We start from the raw sequence: 25,733 nt of genomic DNA on the forward strand, positions 1-25,733 counted from the left end.
TCTCTGGAAAAATCACACCAAGGCCTATCTAGTTCAGAATTTCTTACAAGAATCCCAGTGATCAGCAGGTGATCTACAATCTATCATATTCCCACTTCTGGGTGATAAGACACAGGCTGTATTAGTGACTCTCCCCACCCCATATATCAACAAAACCAAACCAGAACTAAAGCCTGTGATGCAGAGCACCATCTTTATTTGGAAGCAGAATCCTGTAAGATCCCCATCAATCTTAAAGATACATTTTATTGCTTTGTCCCACTGAGCCTTGTGCTTTTGCTACTCTTTCCAGTGCCTGGACAGCTTCCCCTTTTAATTGGAGGCATTCAAATCTCATTTCTTCTGCAAGCCTCTCCTAAACCACCATATCACATCACTCATGCTGCTACCAATGGCTGGGTGAGTTAGTTTAATAAAATAGAATGGACAGTGACAGGGCTATTTCATTTTTCCTGAAACTTTACAGTGCCTTACAACCTAGGCATAGAAGCACTGTTCCCTCTAAGGCGTGCGCACATGCATGTGCTCACAAGTTTTTGGATGTCTGCTCAGTTCACTTTAGATCCCGCTCAGGTTGAATCAGGAAGGCTCTATTCTGAATGCAGGTGCACATATACTGTCTTCATACTGCCACCCAGAACAAAACTCATTCTGCTCAGAAATGAAAAAAGTTAGAGGGACCATTGCATAGAAGGCGCAAAAGTTGTAGTACTTGTGCAACTTGACAAATGGAGGCTACAGCAGCATCTCTCACATGCTTTGTGATGCTGCACATGACATTCAAAGGCTATTCTTTGCAAACAGTAGGCTTGGTGGAACAGGATAAATACTATAGACAACACACTTCTGGGTAATCTTAGAGAATGTGTGTCAAAAGAGTTGGTAGAACTGCACAGGAAATGACTAGAATCCAAGCGTGACAAGTGGACAGTCAGACTCTGACAGACTTGCTTCACAGCATCTAGAAGTCTGGGGGAAAATGTGTCCCTCTCCTCCCACCAAATAATAATTATGTAAGTTTAAAGCAATGAAAATTTATGTACATTAATAATTGCACTAGTCCCAAAAACTATGGGATGATTTCGTGATTATGTACCGATTATTTTAAATATAGAATTACATGTATTTTTGTGCAACTGGGAACTTTTATGGAATAAGTAGCATCCCTTTTCAGTGCTCAATCTGTACTGCTACTTCCACTCCCTCATATCAGTATCTTAGAATATGAAGCATTTTAAAACACAAAATGACTCATAAGGAAACAAGAATATGTAGACTTACTCACTCTAGTCTTTACAATGAAACAATTTTAATGAACAACCACAGGGCATTTAATGTACAACCACAGGGATATGTAGATGTTTTTATATTTAAAATGTATTCAAAAAGAACATCTGCAATACAAATGACGAATGTTTAGAGTTCCTTAAGAGGTTTACATATATATAAAATACTGAGAGCTTACCAACAAAACCCCAATAAATCATATTACTGATCTCTAGTTTACCATAACTACAAAAAGAAGGCTACCAATGAGGAAATGAGGTCTATATAAGCCTGATCCTGTGCATGTTTACTGAGAACCCCAATAGGGGTTTCTCTTCAGTACGTACACATAGCATTACTGCAATGTAAGTTTACTTGAATACAAGTTCTAATTAGTTCAGTAGAACTCCCTCAATATACCAGGAAGTATTATAGCCTCAGACTGCAATCCTAAATACACTTACTAGAAAGTAAGCCCTATTAGACACAATGGGATTTACTTTCAAACACACATAGAATTGCACTTTTGGTAATTACTTCTGGAGTTTTTGCTCAAGTAAAGTTGTGCTATCGAGTCAGTGTCTACTCCTGGCGACCACAGAGCCATGTAGTTTCTTTGGTAGAATACAGGAGAGGTTTACCATTGCCATCTCTCAGACAGTATGAGATGATGCCTTTCACCATCTTTCTATATCGCTACTGCCTGATATAGGTGTTTCCCTAGTCTGGATAATATTACCAGCAGGGTTTCAAACCAGCAACCTCTTGCTCCCTATCCCCACTGTGCCATTAGGTGGCTCAAGTACTCCAGATTTATTAGTCTGAGGATTGAACACAAATGAAAGGGGTCTAAATTACTAATTTTAAAAAATAACTTGTTTTTGAACAAAGTAGCAATCTTAGCCTTTAGAAAGAATTACTAGTCTCCTATAGATGTATGAAAGCCACATAATGGTGCAGCATGGAAATGACTTGACTAGCCAGCCAGAGGTTGCTAGTTTAAATCCCTGCTGGTATGGCAAATATCTGTGCTCTGTGGTCACCAGGAGTCAACACCTACTCAGGCACAGTTTACTTTACTATAGATGTGTGAACAAATCCTAGCTCATATGAAGTTGGTCCAGCTTCAACTGACACACAGTGGTTTACTAAACTGAACTGTATACTCATATAGTTTACTCAGCTCATACAACTTTGTCAAACAATATTACTAAACAGCACTTAACCGGTTTTAAGAGCCCAGTTACCTGGCCCAGTTCTGCAGAGATTTACAGCCAAACAAGACCCTTCCAGGGTTGTTACATTAGTGCTCAAGCAAATTAAGTTCTACTTCGTTATTTTGCAATGCTTTACTTTCATATATTTCCCACAGCCAGCCACATAAACAAAAGTAACCAGGACAATTCTTAATTACTGTTTTAGATGTTATATCCAGCAAGACACACGGCCAACACATACACTTAAACAAGCCGAAGATTTCTGCGTGTTATGTGCGAGTATTCCTAAGTCCAACGCAAATCAGGCAGCTACCATCTCAAAACGGGCCATGTAATCAGGCAGCTGAAAGCACAGCTCAGGAAAGGGTCCTCAGCGTACTAATTAAAAACTGGTTTTGCCGGAGAAAGGTTTCTTCTGATTGGCCAAAAGTGGAACAGATTGGAAAGGAATGGGCTGGGCTGAAAGCTGCACCCGTCACCCTGATTAGACAGGTTAAATGTGATTGACTAGCGTGGGTAATTAATGAGGAGGTGGGGCTTTCTGCTGTGTTTATACTCTGCGATTGGCTGGATTTGAATCATCTCTACGTTCTGTTTATACTTGGGTGGGACTGTAGAGGGGCTCAATTTCGTGCTTTATAAAAGGCCCGGGCAGCGCGCAAGAAACAGACTAAAGTGACAGTTTAAGAGAAAGAAAGTACTGTAGGAGGCGGGGCTTTGAACAACCGAGAGCTTTCCTCCCGGTCTCCTAATTTTCTGTGGACCAGGAAGCAACGTTTGCACAACATTTTTGGATCCTATCCTGTTAAAACATAACAGGCCAAGAAAGGAGAATACTGAAAAGAACTGTGGCTCACAAGAATACAATTCCGTGTAAACATTTTTAGGATCATGTGGCACAAACGGTTTGTTTGGAAATTGTAAGCTTCCCCAGCTTTAACCACTATACTTCAATAAGGAGCAGACAGCTGGAGAAAGACAATCGTTTTACAAGCACAGTTGGCTACTTACTTTACTGTGTTGGTGATCCCTTCATTCTCTTCCTTATTCTCTGAGGCATTTTGGTATGATACCGGTGACTCCAGATGATCCTGTTTCAGCAGGAACAGTGCTGCAATACTGGTAATGCCATCCTGTCCCTCCCACTACAATAGTGTGGCTTAGAGCATTATTACTGTCAGGGGAGCAGTAACAACATATATTAGAACATGTTCTGGCAAAGAACAATATTCCTCCTGAATTAAAATAAAACCAGCTTTTTAATAGAATAATAATATCAATTTACTAAATTGTTCAAAAGTATCGCTGGAAATAACCTGACTGAAAATAAACTTGCTAGTAATAATAACACTTGAGAACATAAGATCACTGAGATTTCTGTCCCTGTTTTCAAGTGTTTATGAAGCTTCCCAACTCCTGTGCATTATAAATCAGGATATTGCCCACTGTTTGCAAACCAATATGCTGAGACAACAAGACATTAAATTATTTCAGACTATCTGCTCCTCTGGTGACAAAGAATCCGTCAGAGATCCCTCCAAAGTTAACATCCTGTGCTTGGGAGCCAGGATTGTTTCAAGATCCCAGATAGGCAGGCAGTGGCACAGTTGTGCTACTGAGCACTGGTGCAGCAGCAACTGGCCACAGTCACGGCACCAGGGAATGAACTGTCCCATTGCTTGGACTGCAGCACTGAAGAACATGGGCACTTGAACCTGATTTATTCATCCATCTTATGGAGACGGCAACCAATCTGGACAGTTTTCAAAGGGGACTGGGCAAATTAATGGAGGACAGGGCTATCAATAGCTACTAGTCTTGTTAGCTGTATACTTCCATCAGGATCAGAGGTGGCATGCCCCTGAACACCAAGTGCCAGTGAACAACAATGGGAGGGAGCAGTGACCCTCTTTCCCCCCCACTAGTGGGCTTCCCAGATTCACCTGGTTGGCAGGATGCTTGTCTGGAAGGGACCTTGGTCTGATTGAACAGGGATTTTCTTACATTCTTATCTATCATTTGCATTCTACCCTACCCCGACCCTCCAGAAGTAGGCCAGGCCAGCTTAAATAAGGCTATTCCATATGTTAGTCTAGTGGCAAGGGGCAGGGGGATGATATCAGAATAAAGGATGCATATATAAGCTGTGGTTAGAGAAAAGGAAAAAGTGCTAACGCGGATGACAAAGAAGAGAAAATGACTGCCCAACTCCTATTTCATCTTCTCCCAAAGAGGGAACTGTCTGTGTGCATGTTCACAAAAGCGGGACGAATGCTTAGGGGACCAGAAGTGCAGTGAAAATACTGATAAGGAGTTGGGTCAGCAAACACCTATCGACTTTAAATGACCTCAGGGCTGGATGAATTGGGTACTAAAATAACAAACACGAGTCAGCCCTGAGCTGCAGTGGCAAAAAAGCCTAATGCTATTCTAGGCTGCATGAGTGGAATCTCTGTTTCCAAATCATAAGAATATATGTGTGTGTGTTTGTGTATATATGTTTGTGGTTAGAGTGCTGGACTAGGACCGGGGAGACCCGAGTTTATATCTCCATTCAGCCATGAGACTTGCTGGGTGACTCTGGGCCAGTCACTTCTCTCTCAGCCTAACCTACTTCACAGGGTTGTTGTGAGGAGAAACTTAAGTATGTAGTGCACCACTCTGGGCTCCTTGGAGGAAGAGCAGGATATAAAATGTAATAAATAAATAAGTGCGTGTGTGTGTATATATGAGTATGTATATGTGTGTGTGTGTGTGCATGCATATATATGTGTATGAAATTTCATTTATATATATACACATATACTAACGTGACATCTACGTCTCCCCTATGCGTATGAAATTTAATTTCAAAACACACTCCCTTCAAAATTCTCCCTACTTCCTTTCCTCACACTTCTACCTCCCTCTCCCCGCTCATACGCCTGCCTGCCTGCTCGCTCTCTCGCACTCTCCTCCTCCCTCTCCTCCAACCTCCCACAAAATGGCGGCCCCTATCCCGAGCCTCCCTTTTCCCGCCAAAGCCACGTGACGCGAGCGAGCGGCCGGCTGCCCGCTGCCTCCGCGCCCAGTGGAGCCCTCCTCACTCCCCTCCCCCCCACCCCACCTTCGCCCCGCAGCCTCGCGTCCCGTTCGGGGGACTTCGGGCGCGTGGGCGGTGCCAGCCTGCCAGCAGAGGGGGCGGGGCCAGCGAAGCGGGCGCGTGCCGAGGAGGAGGAGGAGGAGAGAGCTGGAGAAGGGAGGGGGGGAGAGAGCTGGAGAAGGAGGAGGTGGCTGCAGCGGCTGCGTGGTGGTGGGGAAGGAGCGGGCGCGAGACGACGGGTAAAGCAGCAGCAGGCGCCGCCTGCCTATGCTCGCCCACCACACACACACACAACACCGCTGCCCGCGCTCTCCTCCTCACGAGGGAGCAGCCCCCACCCAGGTGCAGGTGCAAGCGCCCCCGCTCGCCCCATCATTCCCCTCAAAGCGGGGAAGGGGGTTACAAGGTGTTCCCTCTCCCCGCCCGGGGGTGACTCACCCCCGCCTTCCCATTCCTCCTCTCCCACAGGGAGGTGTGCAACGAGCCACGACCCCCTTCCTCGGAAGGGCAAGCAAGGCTAGCAACCCCTCTCTGGGCCGCCTCTCCACCCCTCCGTCCTAGGTGTACACTGCGCTCCCCCCGCCCCCGCAGCCTCATTGAGGAACGGCCAGAGCCTCCCTCTTGGCAGTGGTAAGCGGGTGGGCAGGCAGGCAGGCATCCCGTCCTCCCCAAGCCCGGCAGAAGCAGTTGCTGCTGATCTGCCAGGAGGGACCGGGCCCCGAGCCCTTAGCAAACAAAACGAGAGCGACTGCAGTTGGGGGCAGTTGCTGCAGAGGCTTCTTTCTAAATGGGGCCTCTGCAATTCGAGGCTTTTGCATAAGAAGGGTGGGAGGGGGTCCAGCTCCCCCCCCAGGCAAGACTGGAGAAATACTTGAAAATGTTAGGCGCACAGCATCTGCCTTTTAGGTGTTAATCCTACCTAGAGAATATTAGTTGGTTTCTAGCATCTCAGTGCTAGCACGGAGCTGAATGAGTGTTTCTAATTTCTTGGTATTTTTGGAAGCACTTGTTTGATAAGGATCTCTCCTGGTTAAATGATAGAAAAACACATTCTAAAGAAGAACAAATACCCCACTAGAGAGTGGCTGTCCTGAACGGCCTGTCTGTGGTGCTTCAATCCAGCCTGTTCCTCGGTGCTCTGATCTGTAATGGTTGCACATAGCTCGGTGATATTTTGTTATTTTAAGTTTTATACCCTACCTTTTTATTTCTTATAAAATGCCCAAGATGACTAAGAATGACAAATATTAAACAATAGCATTTTGACTTTTTATTTATTTTTAACTTAAAGTTTTACTCCTATCAAGGTTTTATTTCATTTGTTCACACTTGGCAGTGTGCTTCATCCTGAAGATTCAGAATGGGTTAAAATATTTTTAAAAAGAATTCTGTATTGTAAATCTGGTGCATAGACCACTATCTGGAGAGAATCTATGTGATCACTAAGTCAACACCCACTTGATTGCACTTAATCAATAGACCACTATAAATTTTTATTGACTATATTCTAAACATTGAGGATCAATACATTCCAGTTGAACAGCTAAAAACTATGGATGTCAACTGGCAGGAAGATATTTCATTGATTAACTACCTGCCTCCTAACTGATCTATCAATGAATTTGTTTAAATAAATGTACATACTCTCAAAGTATAGGTGCCTTTATGATACCATGAAGGAAGTGCAAAATGATGTACATTTAAGAAAAGCTACCACTTGTGAGATGAAAAAGATCCCTGCTAACTGGGCAAAGAAGTACCCTTTAAAGTAGAAGGGGATTCATTATTGTGGGGTAGCCTGCAAAAGCATCTTTAATAGTGTAGTCTTACATATAACTACTTGAAAGTAAGTGCCACTGAGTTAAATGGGACTTACTCTTAGTTCAGACGATTGCAATTAAATGATTTTTGTGTTTGCACCTAGTTCATTGATGGAATTGCAAAGCCCCTGGTATTCGAAAAGTGCTATGGCATTTAATAATAATTTTGATTATTATGAAACTTGATCACATAAAAACGTAGTTAAATTCTGGCTGTGTGTAAAAATTTACACACTGACTGTGTAAAATGTTTTACTGTCCTCGCAGCTTCTCATTTTTTAAACTCTTGTAGCCCACTTTGCTCTAATATGTCTACTTCTTGACTTGGTTCACCTTGGTCCTTGGCTAAAAATGATATACCTTGTTAGCACATGAGAGGCAAGATTTCAAAGATATTTTGCATTTCTACTGTAATATTCTCTCCTGTGGTAAAAGACTACATTGATTTGAAGGCAGGTTACATACTGGATGTAGTTCTGAGTGGATATGAATTGAAATTCTTTCTACTCTTTTTTATCCTCAGGTACATCCTTCCCAAAGTCCTAAAAAAAAGTAGATTGTGGCCAAAGAGTACTGGGCTGTAGGATTTTGAACTACACTCACCACTGTCCATTATCATTGTGAAGATAAAAGGTGCTGATGAGCTTTGCAAAATTGCTGGTGAACAGCACCAATTTGTTGTTTAGACTGAAATATTTGCAAAATAGGAGAGAACTGCGTGAATTGAGGAACCTCGTTTCCCAGATATCATAGATCTCCATGCATAGCTTTCCATACGTGTGTAAGTGTCTGCATCATAATTCAAAAATTAGTACATTTATATATCTGTGAAAGTAGTCTTATTCAGTGTTTTACACAGGTACAGTTTTTTTAAAAGTATTTAAAAATTAGTATTCCTGTAGCAGACTATTCACAAATAAAATTGCAACCTGAGAGCTGTACCATGCAGCAGAAAGATGACCAGAAACCAGAGCTATTAGATGCAAGAAAACAATTTGTTCAAAAGTTGGTTTTCTGATTTTCCAAGCTTTTTGACAAGTTTCAAACATCTTGGTTTTTCAATAGAAATCTTGGTAATCCAATAGATTTGGATTAGTTAGCATAGTTGATGTGTGATTTTTATAGCTGGTTTATGATAATGGTTTTCAATTTGTAATAATAGAGCTGTTGTCAGATTTGCAAAAAGTACAAAATTTATGTTTCTTGAGAATCCTAAAATGGATTTTTGTTTTCAAACATATTTTGCTGTCATTACTGTGTGGATTGTAGAAGAAGGATATGTTCTGTGTTTTTATTTTATTGTGTTTAATAATGGTTACCGTAATTGTTTCTTCTGCTGAGGAAGACTGCAGATGTTCAAAATGCATCAGGGATTTGAGGAAATTTTAAAACCAGTTTTTCAGTGAATTGTTTTGTTGCACCACTTGGTGTTGTCCTTTTACCATCCTCAAATAGACAGCTATAAATAATGTAAACTTAGTGCTAATTTCCCCTCAAGTTTGGCTGGATTTTAATTTGGGTTTGTTTCCAAACTCCACTGGAAATCTGCAATTGGAGGGGAACAATTTTTTAGACTTCATGAAGATTCTTCTTGTATTTTGATTATGGATGGGTTACATGCTACTAAGTTATGTGGTACGCCATGGTTTGATTTCAGTTTTTAGCTAGTAGCCAGGGTTTCATTTGATCCAGAGGCTGGCTTTTGTCTGATGCTTTCCATTAGAAAATAAGTCGTAGCCAATGTCAGATAACTGAAGAGGAAAGCTACCACTTATCATTGGGAGGAAAGGTCATCTTTAACATTTTCAGTTTTGTTCCTTAAGGTTTGCCCTCATGTTTCCAGAGGCAGTTGGTGGGCCACTGTGTGAAACACAATGCTGGACTAGATAGGCTTAATGCTGGACTAGATGGCCTGATCCAGCAGAGCTGTTCTTATATCCACTGATTAAAGTTTGCCAGTATTGATAAAAAGATGGTCCCAACAACCACTCAACTAAAGCTTTACGTTTTGAATCTATCGCTGAAAGCATATACCTGCATTGTAAATGCAGCTACACTGGCTGCCGATAAATTCCCGGGCAAAATACAAGGAGCTGGTTATAACCTATAAAGTCCTAAACGGCTTGGGCCCTGGGTATTTAAGAGAATGTCTTCTTCATCATGAACCCGACCGCTCATTCAGGAGAGGTCTATCTGCCACCGGCTCTTCTGGCGGCTACTTGGGGACAGGTCTTATGCGCTGCTGCCCCGAAGCTTTAGAACATGCTCCATGCTGAAATAAGAGCCTCCCCATCTCTGACAACTTTTTAAAGGTCTTTAAAAACACATCTGTTCACTCAGGCTTTTAATTAAATATTGTTTTAATAGTTTTAACATTGTTTTAAAATGTTGGTTAAATTTTTTTTTTAAGAGAATGTCTTCTTCATCATGAACCCCACTTTAACTTTTTAACTTTTTCTGTGATCATTTATTTTGCTTTGTTGTAAACCTCCCAGAGATGTAAGTTTTGGGCGGTATTAAAATGTTAGTTAAATTAATAGATAGGTTAAAAATATGCTGGTACAGTCATCTGATCAGTCATCAAATGCTGAGGTGCTCTCGGTGGCTGTGGTGGCTTTAATAGCCCAATAGATCCAATTGCCTTGCTGGGCTTTTGTGTTTGTAATCTGAACATAAACTGTTGCTAACTGAAACACAAACTAGACATGTTTGTATTGAGTCTTCTTTGCTTGTGTCTGGTTTATATTTAAGCTAGTAGTGAATGTGCTCTAGTATTGCTCTGACTTCTGCGTTACTGTGATTCTGATAAACTCTTGGGCGATTGTTCTCAGACCCTTTATCATCTCCCATTTCCCTCTTAGTATTTTGTTTAGGAATCTCAGCCCACAACGGAAACAGCGAAGGTGGGTAAACATGGACCCGTACCACCTTAGTGATGAAAGCTCCCTCCAGTCTGAGATTCAGCTTCATGAGTTTTCAGGGAATCAGGCTTTGGATTGTAGCGATGCTTTCAGCCATGATCTGTGTCCAGATATGAGAGACATGATTTATTCGGGATTGAGCAACCTGGATGTAGATCCCAGCCTTTCAGCCACAAATATGAATAATGACACTTTGGAGGACAACCTGGACACCTTGTCTTTGTATTCAGTGAAGGACTGTGATTCTGCTAAACTCCTTGATGACTGTGACTCAGACTCGCGGCCACTTCTGCGTGGTAGGTAGTTATCAAGATTTCTTCCTGGTTATAGTTGTAAAGGGCTAACATAGCAGGGTGCATAAAGGCAGTGGCTTAAACTGGATGTGGGAAACCTGGGTTCCAGTCTCAGGTGATATTAGTGGCATTCTCTCTCAATGGGGGAGTGTATCCAGAGTTGGGTTGCTCCTCATACCTGCTCCTGAGACAGCACCAGTCAGATTTTAGTTCTGATCAGTTTATGTAGGAGGAGCTTCTCCTTTGTCTCCCAGTTTCCGCCTTCTTTATTTCCAGAGCAGGAGCCTTGGTGCCTTGTGTGCATCTTCCCTGTTGTGGATTAGCCGTGAGTTAGTGGGGGAAAGGGGCATGACTGCATCAGCCAGCTTGGATTTTCTTTTTTAGCTTGCCAACCTTGTTTAATTGCTGTGGTGGTGGGGCGTGAGGGAAGCCACGAGAGAGGCTTCAGTTTCAGATTATCCTGCCTCCTCCCCATGCACAAATCTCAGGAAGACACTGAGTCCCAGCCGAAAAAGCAGCAGTTTCCATGCAAACATGCAGTTTTTGAACAAAAATAAATCTTGATAGTCCAAAATGCAGAGGTTTCATCAAAACTGTCTTGACTTCACTTCTGCTACCATTTCTGCAGTACCATCAGTTCCATTAATGGGTGTTCTGGCATGCATACGTTGTGGACCAATTGCATCTGCTGAAAGGTGGTGAGATCATGTGCTATATTGAATACCACAGGGCTGCACAACTTCGTCTCCATTTGTTGTTGGACGACAACTCCCATCACCCCCAGCCACAATGACTAATAGTCAGGGATGATGAGAGTTGTAGATCAGCAACAGCAAGAGGGCTGCAGTTGTGCACCCTGGAATACAATCTGGTGCTGTTGATTTATTTTTGGGCAATGATGTTGTCACATGTGCTATGTTGGTCAGTTACTTTCAGTGCAGCATTGTTAACATAATGGTAGTGGAGTGTGTAGATTGTGGAGCATTTTGAGAATGGAGCTTTAAAAAGGGGTGTTACACTTTTTAACTGCTCATGTTAAGTGGCAAAAATGAAAAGAACTGCTGAAACAAAAACAGTCAAAGGTCTGATTCTTCTGTGGCTTAATCAAGGAACTAGAATTAATATGTAGAGATCTCCTTGGGACAATGGCATTGACTTGATTTGTCTATAAAGTGCTGTTAGGCACTTAGCATTGTATAGAAAAATGATAGATAAAAATTATTACACTACAGTATGGTAGAAATATGTTCCCCTTCTGCTTAGTTTCCTTTCAATTACGTTTTGGATAAGAAAACACTCCCTGTAGAGTCTTTGAGCACTCTCTCTAGCTGCAACAGGGGAAAAAGTTACAATGAAGAAGAATGGCAGTTCTTCCAAGATAACATTCCCACTTAATCTGGAAGATGATTTCCTTTTCAGCCCCTCTAGCATTTAAAATTTCGTACAAGATAGATTGGAAGCTTTCAGCTGAAAAGACTTACTCTAAAATTTGCTTCCAAAAGATAATCTGTAATATCTTTTTTCAATTTTCAATTTCAAATTCAGAGAGAGAGAGAATATTCACTCAGATCATCACTGGGGAAAGGTGTTGCTGGTTTAATAGGAAAGATTTAGCTCACAGCACTTTAAAAGAACAGCTCTCCTTGAAAAACTGTTCCTAGGTCTGGTAAAGTTGATGCTTTACATGCTACTAGGTGTGTGCAAGCATTTGTCCTTAGCAACACTGGTCACCAGCCTTTGGTATCTGGTTGTCATGGGTGATCTACCGATGGGTGATGTTAATAACATTTTAGCGGTTATGAAAGGATGAAATCAGCAGTAATAGGGATATCAGTTAATGTAGATAAAACAACAACTATTTACACAGTATGGCCACTGCATAATAAATTGTTCTCTGGGTGGCTCGCAAAATAATAACAATAAAATGAAACATAAAATTAAAAACACATTAAAGCCAACAGAACATGAACTACCAACACATACAATAGAATAATAATGTTTATTATGTGTATTATTATTGAGATGTTTCAAAACAATTGACAGTGCAATAAGGTGGAGAGAGACAGAGGGAATGCTCCATCAGGATGATAGATGTATTAAAGTGTTGAGAGTGAGCATTGGTTGATTAGCTGCAATAATGCTGAACAATTGTTTGCCCTTTCTTCCTTTTAGAAAGTGAATGCTATGTTGCTTTCATAGATCTAATGTAATTAGCTGAATGAATTTATTAATGAAGCACTCTGGTGCTGAAATCCTAAAAACAGCTAGAATGGAAACTTCAAACTAATTAGCTGTGAAATCATTGGATCTGCTATATATGAGGCAGTTTGGTGAGGATGGGTTAATTCCTTTTAGAGCTGTGGTGCTGGTTTAGATGCCAAATAGGTTGCATGTATAGCAAAGACCAGAGTTTTCAGTGTTCCATATTTGTGAGTTTGGGATTGGACCACTTTAGCAGCACAAGAAGGAGGCTTATGAAAGAGACAAAACAATACTTGAGATTTCAACAGGATTTAGCGGTGCTTCATTGAATTGTATGGGTACTTCATTTATGTAATAAAAACATGTTATCAACCTGGGGAAGGGGTGGGGGAGTGTGAGTGTGTGTGATGGCAGAGACTTCTACCTTGCTCTTTCCATTAATTAAACCTCTGCAATGTGTCCTTATGAGGATGTCCGCTTTGAACATATTCTTAGCATTTACAAAATGATTTCCCGGTTCAAGGCACAGTATCCATTCTCTCATTATTCCTTACAGCAACCCTATAAGGTAGGTCCATATTATCTCAATACTGCGGAGGGGGCCCATCTCAAGGGGACTGAGGCTTGTCTAAAGCCATCAAGTGAGTTTATGAGTGAGCTGAGAGTTGAACCAGAGGTTTCCTAGTTCGTGCTCTGTGTGACTACTCAACATAGCAAATACAGTGTAAGTGAGCTAAAATTGTCTTTCACTTGTTTAGAATTGAGGCTTCCTGCTCCTTCAGCACCTAAAGAAGTGGAGCAAGGAGGCAGATCCAGTTCTGGCAGTGGAAAGAAAGGAAAGCCCACCCAAAGCTCCCCTCAAGCCCCTTTCCTGGATTGCAGCCTCTGTGGAAAGGTTTTCAGTAGCACCAGCTCCCTCAGCAAACATTATGTGACTCACAGCCAGGAACGGAAACACGTCTGTAAGATCTGCAGCAAAGCGTTTAAGAGGCAGGACCACCTGTATGTATCAGTTTGCCAATAAAATTGATTTCAATGTATTCAGAGTTTCTACTACTGTAGAAATCTGGCTGTTGTTCCCATTTGGTTAGTGCCAGATACAGATGAACAAAGAGCTGATATTCTGTGGTAATTTACAGTATACAGTAATTTGCCTTCCAGTTAAGTACTGTAAATAGCAAAATTGCCAACAGAATTGCATTGCATCTGTGGTGTGAGCACACAGCTCTGTAACATGGTAAGCGTTTGGGTTTCTCAGAACACTAGATTCAGGCCGGATTCCAGGGATGAATATACAGTTGGTACTGAGGAGAGAGAAGTTTGCTAACACATTTTGTTTCTGATGTGTGGAAGAATTTTGCCCTCAGAAAATTTGGGGGCAGTTTCTGGGTGGGGCGAAAGTACAGTGATTATTCAGGAAAAGTAACTTAAGCAAAAGGAAATGGAAATGTGGGAGCTTCTTGAACCTCTTTTCCTTAGAGCACAGCACCAAATGGTGGCTCCCTTTATACCCTATAGTTACTTGGAAAGGAGGATTTGACCTTTTGAAATTTGCATGAAAACTAATTGAGACCTAGTTGTCATTGAGGTGGTTAACTGGGATCTGGGCCTTACCGTTTCAGACTGGAAGAGAAAGCTGCCATGATGGAATGCTATTCTATACAAGAAAACTTGCTACCAACAGAAAACTGGCTTTTCAATGAGAAGGCTAGGCTATAATCATTCTCCCTGACACTTAATTTTTTATATGGGATGTTTTGTTTTTGTTTTGTGTTTTTTGTGTGTGTTGAAGCATTTCATCTTGACAACCTCACCTCAACTCTGAAGTGGTACAGTGTCAGCTGAGCCATAGGTAGCTGATGAGTGGGGTTAGTGCTAGGAAGTCACTCGTGGCTGGCTTAGCAAAGACTGTTATTGCCCAAGCAACATTCTAGCCTGACCAGAATGCCTTTATAGCCCTTCCTGTTGAAGAGAACCAGTGACCGACCACCCTGAGTGGGCAAAATCATTCCAGTATCTGGGAACTCTCTACTGCCTAGGGAAATGTTCCAACTTGTAGTGACCCACCGCATGGGGCAGCTGTACATATGTTATGTTCCCATTTCTAGCTCCGGCAGTTCCTGATGTACAGCCCAGACACAGGTTTATCACTTTAGTGCAAACTCTTTTTTTTAGTTTCGAAATAATATATGAACTTCAGCCTTCCTCATCTCTGAAGCTTCTAAACATATGTTCCTCTTTTCTCTGCCTGTTTGCCTTTCCATCTCCTGCCTCTGATTGCCTTCCCCTAGCCTTGTTCTCCTGGATCACTTCCTCATCTCATCTACGTTCATAGGCCCCTGCTTCTCTAGAATATCCTTTCCTCAACATTCTGCTTGCATTGCTTCTCCTAGGATTGGAATAGCTCAGTCATTTTAGCCAGAGAGGTCCTTCTGGCTGCTCAGCTCCTTTCTGACAGAATGGCAGCTGTACCAGTCACTGCCAGAGGCTTCACAATCTCCACCAAAATCCTTTAGTATGTTATGGGATAGATAATAAAAGTGAAAACTGTGTTAACCAAGATGGGGAAATACTTTAGTGGTTGCTAGTAATAATACAGTATTCATTAGTAGCATCCACTAAAATATTTTCCTTCCTTGGTGGGTAGGAGCTCTCTTCTGTGTTTTCATCTTTAAAAAAACATATATATTTTTTTAAATCTCAGGAGTGGTCACATGCTTACACACCAAAAAACAAAGCCATTCATTTGCATAGAACAAGGCTGCAATAAGAGTTACTCGGACCATCGATCGTTACGCAGGCATTACGAAATGCACCATGGCTTGAGATTGTTAAAAGACGACGAGGCTTATGAGAGCTCCCCGCCTCCGCACGATTCACGTGTCCAGATGGGACCCAGCAATGTGAGAACTGCAGAAAGGCTGGCTGTTCACCCTGAGCCTCAGGCTCCCAATCATTCCCTTCTGCCCAACAGAGACCTGCTGAGGTGTATTGTAAGTAGTATAGTTGGCCAGAAGCTTCCGTCGGCTCCTTCACCTGCCACGGGGCAGTCTGAATCTGATACTAAAGGTTCCCTACAACCCTGTACTTCTGTGTGTGGTCAGATTTCTTGTGTTCCTGCAAGTACAACTGCACTCACGGAAGCCACTGGTGATAAAGTGATGAAGGAACTTTATCCTTGTCAAAAGAACACTACTTCTTCCAGTATGTACACCATAATAAATCCTGGGAATTTATCTGTACTTGGACCAGCGGAAAATGTTACAAATTTGCCTGAGAGGCAGCCACATTCAGAACCTCAGTTCCCTTTAGAAACCACAGCCCTGGAATATTGGCCTAACAGTAGTATACCTCGCTACCCATTATTCAGAGGACAGAAGATTCCTGCAACCTCTCACCAGTCAAATGGCAGCTTCCAGTGGGTCAGAAATGTGCCACCAACCTATACCAAAAGCAAAGGGAACAGTGTTTATGTTGCTCAGATGTCACCTGTTGCTGCTCAAGATGTTTCACAAGGGCTAATGGGACCCTCCCATGGTTTTGATTCTTTGACACAGACCTTTGAGCATCCAGATGTTTTATCCTTCACTCCCACGCTCTTAAAGTCACAAGGGGAGTTTCTTGGGGAGCCAAAGCTCAGTGGTTTTGAAGAGACCTTTCGGCCATCAGCAAGGCTCCCAGATGCCTCTAAACATGCTGCACTGCAGAAAGGAGAGGCCGGACCCCTCTTCAGGCAGCTCTTTATGAAATCCCAGGAATCCTCAATGAATCAGGATCAGCTACAAGTACAGGGTCACCTGTTCCAGAGGATCACCAAATCTCAGCACATTGTATCTCACACTCAGCTGTTGGCTTCATCACAGCTGGCAACTTCAGAGGCTGAGCAGATGATAGCGAAACCGCTTCAAAGTGTGTTTCAGAAGCAAACGGATTTGGTTAACCCACTTTTGGAAACCACAGAAAATGAAGACTCCCCCTTGTGCGTGAAAAAGTCCTTGACCCAGTTTCAGAAGGACTTCTCGTCTGGCAGTGAGAAAGATGGTCAACAGCCAACTACTCCTCTGCATTCGTTTCAACCACTTGCTATGCCTCCCATGAACACAGAATCTGTTTCTCATGTCAAGCACACCAGAACCTTGAAAGGGTGCTTGGGGTTAAAAGACTACTCCAGCCCTAGCCAAACTGTAGTGTATGAAAATGCCCCAGGAAACCACACTTATGGGAAGCCAAGTCAGTTGGGGAATGGCTCTCCCATCCCAAGAAAGAAAGAGAAGAGTAAGACTTGTGCCAAAGAATCTGGTGGCAAGGGGCATTCCCGCAGCGGTCGACCCCGCCGGAAGGAGAAGCTGAAGTTTGATGTATCTTCTGTGGCTTCTCCCAGTCAAGTAGCCATGGCTTCCTTTTCCTTGCCTAGTACCTCGTTTGATAGTGGGGCCAGAGTGAAGCCAAAGCTGACCATTTTCAACAGGATTCAGGCATGTTCAACTTGTACATTTTCTTTGTAAGGTTAAACAAAAAAGTTAATTATTTTATGCTTTTTTTTTTAAAGCAATGGTAGCAAAGACCCCATCTGTAAAATGGTAGTTCTCATCAAGTTGGTGGGAGGTAGCAGTTTGTGTTTTATAGCTTCTGGGTTGGAGAGAACTTAACAGGGCTCTGCATATGTTGTAGGACCCTGGCTAGGAACTCTTTACAAGACAGAGGCCATATTGTCCAAAGTAAGGACTGCAGAGACAACAGAACTGGCTTTCCCCATGGTTGACTGCTGAGTGAGCCAAGACACAGGAGAGGGCTCTCTTTGCCCCCTTTCTTTCCAACATGAATGAATATTTTTGCAGCTTCCCCCCTGCCCCCCATATGTACTTCATCTTCTCACTCTTACATTTGACTTAGTTTGCGCTTGGGAATGAGTAGTTGAGATGTATGAGTGGGTAGTTCTGCCCAAGCCTCTGCTGCTCTTCCTGCTGAGAAAAATGTTACGGAGCCCTTTGTCTGTGTCCAGCTTGGAAGGAACTGGTTGAGGTGCACAGTAGGTTGTGAGTGTGTGTGCGCTATTCTGGGAGTCAATTTGGAAGCCTCTGGATGTGTTAGGAACAGAGGAAGCTGCCATATACTGAGACAGACCATTGGTCCATCTAGCTCAGTATTGTCTACACGGACTGGCAGTGGCTTCTCCAAGGTTGCAGGCAGGGATCTCTCTCAGCCCTATCTTGGAGAAGCCAGGGAGGGAACTTGAAACCTTCTGCTCTTCCCAGAGTGGCTCCATCCCCGAGGGGAATATCTGGCAATGCTCACACTTCTAGTCTCCCATTCATATGCAACCAGGGCAGACCCTGCTTAGCTATGGGGACAAATCATGCTTGTTACCACAAGACCAGCTAATACTATTATTACCTATATAGCTAGTTTAGGCCCTGCTCTGGGAGAGGAGAGGAGAAAAAGTAGAGTGAACGATTTATGATTGTTACTGCTTTCCAAAGGATACTTAAGGCTTCTGAAGAAAGGAAAATTACAAGAGCTCTTGTGAAGATGAAAAGTACTGTGTGTATGTATGTGTGTATGTATGTATGTTGTGAGAAAACTATTTAAAAGCATTTACTTTTTTTTTTTTTTAACCACAGGGTGGAAACATCTATAGCTTTACTAACCCAATGAGGGAAGAACCCTTTCCCCCTGGATGGTAAGCTGGGCATGATAATGATTTGACAGTGCTTGGAAGGGATGTGATACAGTTTTTTATTTATGAATACAACAGATATTATACCACTTTTCAACAAAAATTCCCAAAGCAGTTTACACAGATATAAACAAATAAAATGGCTCCCTGTCCCCACAGGGCTCACAATCTAAAAAAAGAAACATAAGATAGACACCAGCAACAGTCACTGGAGGTACTGTGATAGGACCAGTTGCTCTCCCTCTGATAAATAAAAAGAATCACCACTTTAAAAAGGTGCCTCTTTGCTCAGTTAGCAGGGCATCTAGCAATATTTACCAGACATAGCAATATTTGTCAGATACCATGTGCATTGGTAACAGTGAGAGTTGTGCATGTTTCTGTTTCCTTGATACTGGGTTTATATAATTCTTTAATTTGATCAGTTTGGGAAGTGTTAGGTTCATGCTTGCCTACTAGAAGTTGGTGCATTACAAATTTGTTGCCATATTGCTGTATTATTTGGAACAAATACAGAGATAATAGTTGAAGATAACATGAAGCCAAATAGAAGTGTGTGTTTTGGGGTGTTTTTTTTACCAACTTCCTAGATTTTGCATCCTCCAAAAAACCACCTAGATTTTGCATCACTGGTAAACCTGATAATTAAAAAATAGTAAAAATGGTAGCTCTTGGCTCCACCATCTCAGGCTTTTCTTTTAGCCCTCTGAGTACTTGGAGTGCCTCCAGTTTGTCATACCAAACCATAGTATGGTTGCCAGTAAAGTGGAGCACCCCAGAACGTTAGGTGTAACAGAGGGTTAAATCCATTGGCACAAATAGGTTCGTTACTAGGTGATTGTATAACTTGGCGTTCAAAACATAACAGTGAAGTACATTGGTCAAGTACAAACTCGCAAAGTAAAAAAGAGATCAGACACATGTATGCTTTTGTTACCCAGTTCTTACCGGTACACTGCCCAGAGACAAAAGTTTGGGACGGTGTACAAATTTGATAAATACATTAAATAATAAATAAATAAAAGTCCCTGTTCAAGCTATTTTGAAGTGTCCCAGATAGCATCTGACATATATTCCCTGGGTTCTGAAGCACCACTTGATCCAGGCATTGGGAAGAATAAGCAGAAAGAAAGCGCTGGATGCCCATTCCAATGTCTCTTAAAAATGCAAACTCATCAGGATTGCACAGAGGGTGTCCACCATCTTGGTGGCGATATGAACCAATCAGTGTTTAGAAGAAAGGGCGTTACTGTCGAAGGCAAGGCCTTTGGAAAGCCAATCGGAAAAGCTCCTGTTACTGTGAGATTTCCATTCCCCAACCATGCTAATGAATGTTGAATTGACTGTACTTCTACCTGGTAACAAGTTTATCAGCGTTTACATGGAGAAAACGTGAGGGCAGCAGACAGACAATGAACAGCTCCTTCCTGGGTGGGGAGTTTCAAAAGCCGCTTGTAATATGGCACAAGGGTCAGCTGTTCAAAAGAAATAAGCAAAACATTTCACTGGGCTAGTGTACGCTCCTAAGCAACTTTCTGGATCCCAGCCATTAACTCTCCTACTTGTATATATTATCCCAGTGGGGGTTTCTTTGCTAGTTAACACAGTTTGCTGATAAATGGACTGTGGAAGCTCTTTTCTCAGACAGACAGATATAAAATGGGCTCTAAAGCAGGAAATGCAAATGTGCATGTAATATGGATTGAGGCTCAATGACTAAATAGTAGAGATTCAGTTTCATGACACAGTATTTTTCATCCTTTTAAAATTTTGATTTCTGCCATTAGTACGAAGACTGAGGGAGGTCCTATAGAAAGAAGTGAGCATGGAAGCAACTTTGTTTGCACAACCTGCAGTCAACTGTTTTATACCGAGAGAGGTCTAAACAGCCATATGTGTTTCTATAGTGAACAGTGGCAGTCCCCATCAGGAAAGGAAAAACAGCAGGTAAAAAAGAACTTGGTAACTCTGATGAATGAATGTTTGTTACTACTGATACTTATCATTGAGACAACTCTTAGTTACAAGGGCAGGTATGGCACATAAAGCTCATTGGGTGGCTTTGGGCAATTCATCATCTTTCAGCCTAATCCATCCTCCCAGCCATAGTGCTGCCTTCCTCTTAACCGTGGTTAAAAGCCCAGAAAACAGCTGTGGGCTTGTATCCTGCCTCCTGGAATAAATTCCCTCTTCCTACCTTAAATGCAGTTAAAGGGTACAGTGCCCTTAATCTAAAACCTCCATAAACAATAACCAAAGTTCCTGTTTCACTAGGATTTGAAACCATGGTTTAATGTTGGTCTCAAGTGAAAATAAAAGGGTTGACCACAAGCACAGAGGCTGTGCAGACTGGTCTTCTATCCTGCAGTATCCAGCCACATTTAAGTCCTTCTCCTGCTTCCCAATATCTTGTACTTTTGTGCCCTTTAAGCCAATTGCGTGTTTTGGTTTTTCAGTTTTTCAGCTCCTCTTTGGTTTCTGGCTTTCTCTTTGCTTCTAGAAAAAGAACGCCTAAGAGAACTCATGTGCGTGTACACCAAATTAACAGTGACAGGGATCCTGCAAGGGGGCAAAATATCTTTGTGCACAGCATGCTGAGACATGCACTGTACCCAGACCTGGGTGCTTGTGGTATATAGGCACTCCAGCCAAATATACCCTGCCTGATATGATGAACTTTTGCTATTGGGTATGATGATACTGAACTACCTCTAAAAATTGGTTATAAGGATCACTGAGAAAATGTATATTAAGTGCTTTGAATGCTGAAGAACGGAATATAAATGCTAACTATAGTTGTTTCGAATTTAAGGGCTTGAGCAGAAACATTGAGAACTTTAAATATGTTGCATTGGGTGTTCTGTTTCTGTTGCTTGCTTTTTATTTATTTGTTTTTAGTTTGTTTTGCTACCTTAGGAAGGAGCAGGACAGAAACTGAAATAAAACAAGAGCGATTTCAGGATTATGTGTGCTTGTTGCTGGGATGCATTTTTTTCTTTCCTTTCCCTTAAGGCATTTGAGGCAGAACATTTACAACCTCAGAAACTGTCCTTCAAGCCAGCAGGGGATGGAGGTACTCTTCCTGAAATCAAAAGGCCTTTGGAAGATGTGGCAGTAGCACCTCTTATAATTCCTGTCTCGGTACCTGTAACGGCTACAAACCAGCAGCGAGAGAGCAAAGTGGGTGGTGATTTGTGGTGTTTGTTCAAAGAAATATGAATTGTTCCAGAGCCAATGGATATGAGGTTTTGGTGGGACTTCCTGTCTAGCACAGTGGTATGTGTAAGGATCCAGGCTATGCAGAGTGCCAGGAGGGAATCTGCATTATCATAAAACTGGCTGTGTGAACAGTGAGGTATTGAAATACTGGAGGCTTTGTGCTTTGCTGTTTTCAGGAGTTCCATTATCTATGGCTTACAGTATGTGCTATATCCCCTCCTCTGATTGTACTCGCAGTCAGAAAAATACATGTAAAAACATAAGAAATGCATTTTTAAAAACCACTTTTTCTCAGTTTAACCTCAGCCCCACAAAGCTAACCAAAATGGGAAGTATATTCCAAACATTTCTGAAATATATCTGGATAAAGTCTTCAAGGCGGGGGGATGGACTGAGTTGTATAGTTTGGGATGGCCACCACAAACACCTCTCTGTGGGCATGTTTACAGCCATTCCCTTCTAATATGGTTATTATTTCTTTATCACATGTATATCTGGTATTCCTTCCATCATGGAACTCAGGGTGGCATACTTGGGGTTTTCAGACACGTCTCCTCTCCAGGCACTGATCAGATCCAGGCCTGCTTTGCTTGAACAAGGCTGCTGTATCGTGTGCTTCCAGACCATTTTCTGGGCCCATTGATTTGCTTAGCATTTATATTACCACTTCTAGAGCATTCAAAGCACTTCTCATATATTATAATCTTGTAATCCTGACAACGCCCCTGTAAGGTTGTCAGTGTAGTTATCAATCCAGTATTGCAGGTGGAGGTAGAAGTGGGAGGACTGCGGCTGAGAGATCACCTAATAAGGTGATGGCAAATTTGACCATGTCCCAACTTAGGGGACAGGTGTTCCTGATCAGTAACTCAGTCTCTCAGCCACTGTGGGAATTGTAGTTTTGGGAAATGGGTTATGGATTTCTGGTAGAATACTCTTGGTACCCTCGGCAAACTATAATTCCCGGGATTCTTTGGGGAATTATTGACTATTAAAGTGATGTGTTCTGGTAATGGAGATATGCCCCAAGAGCATTAGCTGTGTCTTTTGACTTGGCACACAGAGGGTGGTCTCAAGAGAACGTTCTCAGTCAGCCAGAGGTCGTGGTGGGACACAGGGGAGGAAGTAGTCTCGCGTATGCCGAGCTTCAGAGAAAAATACCCAGTATTGCACTCTTAAGGACTCATCACCATGTAGGTAGCATTCATTTTCCTCCAGTAGCAATTTAAAATCCTGTGAGTTGTGTCTGTCTTCTCAGGCTGATGAGAAGGAAAGCCAGGATGATAAGGATCTCCGGGAAGGCACACTGCAAAAGAAGAGGAAAAGGAGGACCCGCCCGAAATCACTCTTCATCCCACCTCCTCCACCAGCCTGCAGTGAGATACAGCCTGGCACTGGAGGTTGCTACCAGAGTAACCTTCGCTCGCCTGTCTTCCTCATGGACCACCTCCTTCAGGGCTTGGTCCAGTGCTCCCCTTACACGCCTCCTCCAATGCTCAGCCCCATCCGTGAGGGTTCAGGGCTGTATTTCAACACTCTCTGCTCTTCCTCTGCCAATGCTGGTTCCACCAAGATGTACACCTCTGTTCTAGGTAATGGAAACTGTTCTCTTTCACCCAGAAACTCATAGTGATGACTGAAGGAAACTCTCAGTGTTGTTTAGGCCAGCTTCATAGGACAAAACTGGCCAAGTGCTTTGAAAAACGCAGGAGAGCGGGTGGTGGTTTGAGAAAGAAGGAGCTTAAGCCTGCTCTCAAAAATGAGCTTGGCACAAAAGCTTTTTGGACTCATGTGCAACCAATCACACTCATGATTTCTAGCTGGGGTTTTATGTATTTATTTTATTTAGCAAATTTATTGACCGCCTGACTTCCTTAGACTCGAGGTGGTTTACATAAATTAAAACAACAAGGAAGGGGGTGGGTGGGCGAGAAAGAAAAGGGAAAATGAAAAAGTCCACACACACACACACACCCCACGTTAAAAACAAAAAGCATGGCAAAATAGATAGGTTTTCAGGAGCTTCTTAAAGGACAGGGGGTATTACGAATCTCAGGAGGCAGAGTGTTCCATAAGGAGGGGACTGCAACAGAGAAGGCCCTCCCACGAGCCCCGGCCCCACAATCCTTCTCTGGGCCTGGAACTCAGACCAAGGCCCACCAGACCAAGCTGGACTGGGATCAGGCCATAGCTCAGTGGCAGAGCCCCTGCTCTAATCCCTGGCAGCATCTCCAGGTACGGCTGGGAAATATACTTGCCTAAAACCTTGGAGAGCTGCTGCCCGTTAGTGTAGACCATTCTGGGCTAGATGAACCAATAGTCTGACTTGGTATAAAGCAGTTTTGTATATCCCTCTGTAACTGCACGCTTCATAGCTGCAAAGTTGTGGGGTGGGATCTTAAACTGTGGGTCCCAGTATTCAGGTGCTGTCACCTTACCCCTGTACCACCAATACCCTTTTTCTACTGCAAGCCTGAGAGACTTGCGTTCTGGGCTTTGAGACTATCATCTTGACTGTGGTGCCTGTAAAGCCCAAGCAGCTCATCTCTAGTGAGAAAACACAGAGTGCCCTCTTGTCTGAATTCCTGCTCCCTTTCTCTGATTGCTCCCTTGGATCTTGACCCATGCCTGACCCATCCAGGCTCCCCTGGATCCTGGAACCCAACAGATTGGAGCCTGACCCTTGCTGAGGCTTGTCAACAGGCTGCATTACACAGTCAAGATTCAGTGATATAACAATCGCTGATAATGACAGGGTCATTATCCTGTCTACTATCACTGCTGGAGGGGGAGGCTTAGGGCCCTTCCAGGTAGGATCCCTGACTGCCTAATTCATATAAAGTTTCTGAAACTGGGAGACCACCCCAAATGGGAACCCTGGAGTCATCTTGTTGCTTTGTTTTTGTCAAGAAGACGCAACAGCCCTGAAAAACGAGGCTCTGGTGTTCTGTGCTCTGGTGGTGGTTTTGGATCTCATTTAGAGTGATCTGAAATTATTTCAACTGCCTTCCCATTCATAAAGGCCAGCGTGCAACATGCAGTGGTTTGAAAATACGTCTCCTGAGTACTCTAGTCAGATGGCTTTTAAAAAACGTCTGCACAGTACTTGCCTAATTTCAGAGAGATCAGAGGAGAGCTCCTGTGAACTATAAGGGCGTGGTATTAAGGTTAGGTGAGGATGGCCAAGAGAGGATTTGAGGAGGATTCTGCAATTTTGCTTGTGTTCCTAATTTTTTTTTAAACAAAATTGCAGATGGAATGGATGGAACCCTTTTGTTCTCTCTTGTGAAAGATACCACCAAAATCAGCATAGAACCGTAAGTGACAGTTATATTGATAAAAGTATAGTAGTAGCTTATACACTCCTCACCTCTTCATCAGTATGTAGCTAGGTAGGGCAACTTTGTCTTTTGCAGTTCTCTCTAAAATTCTTAGCCTTATGTTCTCTGCCTGCACCATCCCTGCTCGACCACTTCTGATCCATCTTCTCCTCCTTCTGTGTAAACTGTTGTGATCTTTTTGTTGAAAAGCAGTACAGTATGTAAGTAGTAGTAGTACAATTTTTGCTAGGTAATGGTAGATGTGCCCCCCCCCCCCATCTGCTTTTTCTGTAATTGGCTTGATTCTGGACAGACGTGAAAAGACGAGGTAGACTTGAAAATAAATATCCACACTTTTCTTCTATAGTGTATTTGACATCCCATGTCAGGTTCTGCAGACTGTTTTTAGTCTCCCTCCTCCACCTGAAATGCTTTAGAGAAGAGATTTGCCAGCATTCTTAGCCTTTAAGAGAGAGAGTGAATTGCTGGTCTAAGGGCAAAGAGGTCATTCTGTTAAGATTGGTCAGGATTCCCCTTGAATAGGTGCAATAAACTTACAGGAATGAGAGAGGTGGTCTGAATATAGATGGTTTAAACACTGCTTCTTTCAGGCGAAGGGGCAGGGACAATGGCCTCCTAGCTATGTAGCCCAAACAAACGAACCACTCCACTGTTACTCTAACTATTCAGGTTTAGCTGGCACCCTAAGACCAAGG

General features: G+C 42.8%; 2 protein-coding genes across 17 annotated transcripts in view; one reads left to right on the forward strand and one right to left on the reverse strand.

Annotated features, from left to right (window-relative positions):
* BICRA (BRD4 interacting chromatin remodeling complex associated protein) overlaps positions 1–5,435 on the reverse strand; it is a 98,745-nt gene extending 93,310 nt beyond the window's left edge. For 3 of the 6 annotated variants that reach the window (XM_053266952.1, XM_053266953.1, XM_053266944.1), the window contains exons 1-2: positions 4,427–5,435; positions 3,495–3,657 (exon numbers count right to left, since the gene is read on the reverse strand). The gene's annotated coding sequence lies outside the window, so the exon portion shown is untranslated. Of the gene's footprint in view, positions 1–2,724; positions 3,099–3,494; positions 4,394–4,426 lie in introns of those variants that run through there. The other 3 variants (XM_053266946.1, XM_053266945.1, XM_053266947.1) reach the window with 3 other exon arrangements.
* The window catches only part of ZNF541 (zinc finger protein 541), a 31,911-nt gene continuing 9,172 nt past the window's right edge, over positions 2,995–25,733 (forward strand). For 2 of the 11 annotated variants that reach the window (XM_053266954.1, XM_053266962.1), the window contains exons 1-10: positions 5,662–5,804; positions 7,909–8,166; positions 10,247–10,602; positions 13,560–13,803; positions 15,506–17,276; positions 18,423–18,481; positions 20,266–20,425; positions 21,491–21,658; positions 22,956–23,289; positions 24,951–25,014. In XM_053266954.1, coding sequence (XP_053122929.1) covers positions 10,299–10,602; positions 13,560–13,803; positions 15,506–17,276; positions 18,423–18,481; positions 20,266–20,425; positions 21,491–21,658; positions 22,956–23,289; positions 24,951–25,014 — 3,104 coding nt within the window. In that variant the 5' untranslated portion in view covers positions 5,662–5,804; positions 7,909–8,166; positions 10,247–10,298. Of the gene's footprint in view, positions 3,606–5,661; positions 5,908–5,935; positions 6,196–6,217; positions 6,732–7,908; positions 8,167–10,246; positions 10,607–13,559; positions 13,804–15,505; positions 17,277–18,422; positions 18,482–20,265; positions 20,426–21,490; positions 21,659–22,955; positions 23,290–24,950; positions 25,015–25,733 lie in introns of those variants that run through there. The other 9 variants (XM_053266958.1, XM_053266960.1, XM_053266956.1 and 6 more) reach the window with 9 other exon arrangements.

The sequence above is a fragment of the Hemicordylus capensis genome, chromosome 7 (genome assembly GCF_027244095.1).
Source record: "Hemicordylus capensis ecotype Gifberg chromosome 7, rHemCap1.1.pri, whole genome shotgun sequence".
Lineage (NCBI taxonomy): Eukaryota > Metazoa > Chordata > Lepidosauria > Squamata > Cordylidae > Hemicordylus > Hemicordylus capensis.